The 6,154-nt window shown below is 37.2% G+C and overlaps 1 protein-coding gene across 2 annotated transcripts in view; it reads left to right on the top strand.

Moving 5' to 3' along the window:
• LOC108976928 (myb-like protein Q) overlaps window positions 1-6,154 on the top strand; it is a 35,071-nt gene extending 28,917 nt beyond the window's left edge. For both annotated transcript variants that reach the window (XM_018946376.1, XM_018946375.1), the window contains 3 exons: window positions 3,963-4,243; window positions 4,315-5,510; window positions 5,595-6,154. In XM_018946376.1, the coding sequence (XP_018801921.1) occupies window positions 3,963-4,243; window positions 4,315-5,510; window positions 5,595-5,617 (1,500 nt within the window). In that variant the 3' untranslated portion in view covers window positions 5,618-6,154. The remainder of the gene's footprint in view (window positions 1-3,962; window positions 4,244-4,314; window positions 5,511-5,594) is intronic.

Genomic DNA, 6,154 nt, shown 5'->3' with positions numbered 1-6,154 from the left:
TGCATGCAACATTATTTTTATTCATTTATTTATTTTTTTTTTTGGTTTTTTTTTTTTACTTTTTATTCATTTATTTATTTTTTTTTTACTTTTTTATGCTGTCATTTATGCCTGAATGTGGCTCCTTTGTTTAGTTTTAATAACGTTGATTGTCTTCGTACTCATTTGTTTTTTGTTGTCCGTGCAAGGGTTAAATATTTATTTAAACTAGTTTTGTCGGTTTTCATTTGTACACTTTTTTTATTCACAACTGGTAGTGGTTCTGTTTTGATGAAGTTCTTTGCTTAAGTCTTTTGTTTCTTTAGAGTGGACAGTCATGCTCAGTTTTTGTCTTGTTGATTTTCGGCTATTCTCATCTCATGAGAGATAAGTGTGATCACATGAGTGCTTATGATATTTTATTTAAGCTGTCCTGTCTATTATTATGAAAAATATATATTTTTTTACTGCAGTTTTTTAATTAAATTATACCTTTTCAAATTTTTAGTCCGTTTTTGTGATAAAAAATTAAGTTTCCAATTTTTATATCTGATTGAATGAGTTTGCCAAAATTGGAATCAAAAATTGATAATTTGATTATTGGCCCAAAATTTTGACATAAAAATCGCAAATCCTGGTTAGGTTAGTTTGTTTCTCTGCTGCCCTGCTTAAGACATTTCCTGCAGTCTTTTGGATCTGTCAGCCCCATCCTGTGGAATTCGATTTAGCATATTATTAATTGGTCTCTATTTCACACCTTCTCAGCACTTTGTTTCCTAACCTTGCTTTAGTGAGCCAATCGAAGTCATTAAAGTTCGAATATTTTGTAATATAATATAATGCGTAGAGATTATGCAATATGACTTTCTCTTTTCATGAATATAAAATAACACAAATATTTATATGAATATAGGTATGTCTGTCACTGCATATTATTATTGACATTTCCTGATTGTTTTTGTTTTTATACGCACAATGTATTACATAAATTCCATCTTCTGTTTTATTGCCTCACTCCATAAACCATTTTGTGTTTATAGCTTTCTTATTGCCTCTTAATTTTGTTTTACTAAAATAATTTTTGCTGCTGTTTATAAAAAAAAGGTATTTGTTTTGTTGTAGAAAAATACATACTTATATACACAGCGCTATTCATTTGTATGCATTGATTTAATTAACTCCTTAATTTGCGGGCACAATGAATAAATTAAATACTTCCTCCATACATATTAATAGGTTATAAGCAAAGGTTCGCTTATTACACTTTGTCACTGACAGAAGACAATTTTCTCTGTATTAATCTCTGTATTTATCTTGTTTATGTTTTTTATGTACATATGTATTTGTGCGGCCATAATTCTTGAATTGCGCAGCAGCTCTCATTTGGATCACTAGAATATTCCATTCGCTTGCTAATGCTTGACAATTAGGTGCTTTCTACTCGTCACGACTTGGATAGTTATGAATCGAACAAACAGACATGTCAGTTGAACGCTTTCCTCACTTGTCGGAGAAATTACAGCTTAATCGGGATGAATCGAGCAGGAACACGTTTCATACCCAAAATATCCACCAAAATCATTCGAGCGGACTCGCGAGAGATGTCGAGCTCTTTGTGCGTTTTTTTGTTTTGTTATTCCTTTCTTATTTCAGCAGGTTAATGGAAATTTTTTTTTTGGATCCCAAACCCAGCGCACAGTCCTTCACACAGATGTTCTTTGGCAACCAAGAGGATACCGACCGGAAGTCGTGGGCTGCTTGAGCCATATTTAGAAGAATCATTTCTGGCTACTCCCAAGTGAATGCCAATCAGAGAGTTTCCCTCACTAGCGTGAACTTCTACACATGACTCCTTCATCCAAATTAATCTTTCTTGAATAGTACGATTTTGTTCTGAAATTTGTAGTTTTAAACTGACATTTTTACATGCTTTTTGAATATTTTACGGCTGTATATATACATATGCGTCTGTGCATGAACTCACGCTTTGTAATTCTCATTGCGAGTTTTATGCTTGAGGAAACAATTTTTTTCCAACACTTAATTAGGTCAGCGAGTTTGTTGTCCACATGTCCATGACACAAAGAGGATTTAACCACACGTAACAGTCAGCGAAGCGTAATTTTAACTTTTTAGCTATGACGTGGGCGGTAATTGGAAGTGTGTGTAGATGCATATTAGCAGAAGTATACGTATAAGTAATTAGAAATAATTAGAAAAAAATATTAATCTAATTATTAATTATATAAATAGTAATTATTATAAAAATCTTTGAAAATAATTGGAGTGTATAATTATGGTACTTCTATGGAATTGTAATCAAAAACTGCTAAGCTACAAAAAAAAAAGTTTTTAACTCATTACCAAGCCACTTCCTCGCTTGTATTGTCTGTCCAAAACTCGAATCACCTACTTAATTCCGCCTTATCCGAGGCTGTTGCGTCCTTTTATTATTCGGCTATAACAACGTAAGCGGTATCTACGCCAAAAAAGGATATTTTTCAAACTTTCTTTTTTGATACTTCTTGTTATGTGGTATTTTTATTTATTTATTTTTTTTTTTTTTTGAATATAACATAAATTACTACCTCAAAGTTTTTAATGGAATTGCATAACATCAAGTACCAAAAATGAAAGAAAAAGCACAAATATTAGCCGCCAATTCAATATTTGGGCACGCAACACAAGGAAGGGAATTGCATTGGGAATTCATTTACAGTAGCAATGCAAATAAAAGTAACATTGTGTGTGTTGCTATGTTTGCGAAAGCCTTTTACAGCGCTGTTATAACTTCGCGTACACGTAATGAGCAAACACGACTACGAATGCCGATGGCCGGGCTAAAAATGGAGGTATGCTTAGGTGAACGGTTCACGACAGAAGTCAATAAACTCGCCGCTTATCATATGAACATTGCAAAGCGGAAAAATGCACGGAGAAAATAAGCAAGAAAATAATGATGAAAATCATTGAAGCCTGAATGAAGAAAAAGAAATGTTAAATAACAGCGCCAAAGTCGATTTGTGCAAGCACACGTGCAAGACAAACGTAAATACTATTTGTACGATTATGCTATGGTAACATGTTTATACATGTTTATGCAATGCTTCAGATGTTTGTAGGTGGATCTCCAAAGAAATTTTGTTACGTAGAAGTTACGAGGTTGTGGCGTAATATCGCTCCCAAAAGGGGGATCGTTGAAGATGTTGCTTTTGTAGTTTTTGTTGTAAACTAGTATGTTACGATTATGTAGAAATTAGTATATTGAAGAAAAGTAAATTCATAGAAGAAATAAAAAGGAAAAGTAAAACTAGGAAATAGAAAATAATAATTTTTATACACACATATGTACATACATACATATATTTTTCCTTAAGCTGGGCATTTGGTTGAGCTAATCCTTTTTGTGTTTTGCTTCTTGAATTTTTTTTGAATTAAAGCAGCAATTTTTTTAAACCATTTTGAGAGAATCAAATATATATTTTTTATTAGGAAATGCGTACTGAAACATTAGCACCGTTAGAAAAACTTCATATACCATTTGATCAAATTTGACAAGGACTGACAAAAAAAAATTTGACTATTTTATTTCAAATCTTCATTATCGCCTTCAAATAAGCTGCAGAGCCAATACAAGTATGCCAAAAATTTATATTTTTTCCCACACCTGCTAAACGCTTCGGCTGGAATAACCATCAGTGTCTATAGAGAATATTGGTTTTTTCGGTTTCGATTTATTACCGGTCCGGATCAAATTTGATCACATGATATTATTTATATTTCACCTCGGCTATGTTTAACCGCATAAAATCGGGTTACAATGCTTTTTTCTTCCTTAAAAAAATGGTCTAAAATACATTTATGTATATATGAATGTTTCCTAGAATTTAATGTTTACATTTCTTCAAATTAATACCGTTATATTAAATTAACAAAGTTACCTTGAGCACTTCTAATGAAATACATTTCTTTAATATTTTCAGGAACTTCCACGCGCCGAAGCACTTTTGGGCAGGGAGAATAACGAGGAAGCTGATCTGCAAAATCTGGACAAGGATGTCACCGTGAAGAAGGTGGAAATTAAGAAACAACATGCCACGCCCAACCAAGTCGCCGCCACTGCATCAGAAGACGGTGACGCTAGCGATAGTGACAACTCCTACTCGGATGTTGATGATGCCGAGGAAATCAAATATCCCGGTAAAGTCCCACTCGAATTGGATCTGAGCGATTTGGCTGCCGCTTTGTTGCAAAACAACAAAAAGTAAGTGCAAACATACCATCATTACAGCAAACATATTAATACCCTCCATATTGGAACTCACATCCGAACAGATCGCGCATGAACTGTGTCGTTGAACGTAAGCATGCCGAAGAGATTGTGGACTCACCTTCCAAGACTGTTGCTCTACCGTTCGGCGTCAATCTTACCACCGATCCCAAGAAGGCGCGCATCACCGGCGAACGCATCTCAATCTACTGCGAGGGTGGCAATGAGAACAAGGAACACGAAAACGCCGAATCATCGCGCAACAACAATCGCGAAGAGGATGATGATAACGATGATGAGATCGAATCGAATCGCCCCATGTTCATTCCATACCAACGCATACCCATACCATTCGGTCAGATCCCACAACGTTTCCCCCTCACACATATGCCACAACGCATGATGCCACCCATGCCACCAATGTCCGCCATGTCGCAGGAATCTCAAGCGCCACCACAGCAATCGTACATCCGTCAAATGCCACCACCATTCCAGCACTTGCCCATGCGCCCACCAATGCCACCACAAGTGATGCAAGCACCACATCCCGACTCACAGCAATCGCAACAGAACATGTATGTGCCACAAACTGTACGCATTCATGTGCAACAAATACCGATTCGTGAAATTCACATGGCCGATGATATGCCAGTGCAGATCCCATCACAACAACAGGAATTGCCACATTTGCAAATCCAACGTTTGCCACTTGGTGTCGCCCTGCAGCGTGCCGGCATAACCGCTGAAGATTTGCGCAATATTCAACGCATGGCTGAGGATCGCATCACCGACGAGTTGCGTCGTCTTGCTGCCGAAGAAGCCGCTGAATCAGCCGAAAACAACAACAGCAGCAACAATAGGGATAGTGAGGAGACTGATGACTCATCGTCTGACGCACAAATGTCCAGCGAACAGGAGCACATCATTCGCCAGCAACAACAACAACAGCAACAACAGAGACAACAACAACAACAACAACAACAACTTCCACAATTGGCGCATCCCCAACAGCCCGCCATTGCGCCTGAAGAAGCGATGCGCATGCAACAAGCGCCACCACAGCGTCTGATCTTGCAGCCCTTGCCTGAGCAGCCACGCGACACCATGACCCCACCCATGCCCGATCAGCCACAAATGATGCAATACGGACGCGCCAACTTCGGCCGCAGCCTGGCACAGCCCGTCCGCATACCGGTTCCAATTCTACAGCCACATAACGAGGGCGAGATCGCCTCCTCCGTCGAGTCGGAGAGGCCGCATTGTAAGTCTTCTTCTTCTACAGCGCACTAGATAAAAATTATTATGTGTACTAATTTATATTCTTTCTTTCCCTCGCACGCCGCAGTTGTTCAGCCGCGCTCCGTTTAAACATTCAGCCTGTGATTGCTGCTGCTTTCGGTCGTTGATAAAGAAAGAAGGTTAGAAGTGCCAATCCCACACTCGCTCTGAAGTCTCTATATGTATGTATGTACATATGCCCGTCACTCCGTCTGTGCAACCGGAAGCAGCTAAACGCCAAAAAATGTTAATTACATTCTCGTTTCTTTTCTGCACAACAACAACAACAACAAAACAGCAAACATTACAGCTGATCCATCTAATATGAGTAAAAAATGCATGGTTAACGGTTCTATTGGGATAAACACACAGACTAATTACAGAAAGTGCGAAAATTTTAACATCTTTGGTTCTATATACTTTATATTTTCCGATTTTATTTTATCTATACTGATCTGATCTTATATTTGTATAATTGTGTGCGTGCGAGAAATATACGCACACCAGCAGCTGCATGTACTTTATACATATATATATATATATTAATAAATGTACATATGTATTGTATTGTATTGTTTAAATATAAAAGAAGCCGCATTTGTGTTACTTCCGATCTGTAATATGTAA

Source organism: Bactrocera latifrons, unplaced genomic scaffold, assembly GCF_001853355.1.
Source record: "Bactrocera latifrons isolate USDA-ARS-PBARC rearing strain unplaced genomic scaffold, ASM185335v1 scaffold_81, whole genome shotgun sequence".
In the NCBI taxonomy this organism is placed as follows: Eukaryota; Metazoa; Arthropoda; class Insecta; order Diptera; family Tephritidae; genus Bactrocera; species Bactrocera latifrons.
The sequence above is the reverse complement of the archived record's forward strand: the minus strand, read 5'-3'. Positions and strand labels throughout refer to the sequence as shown.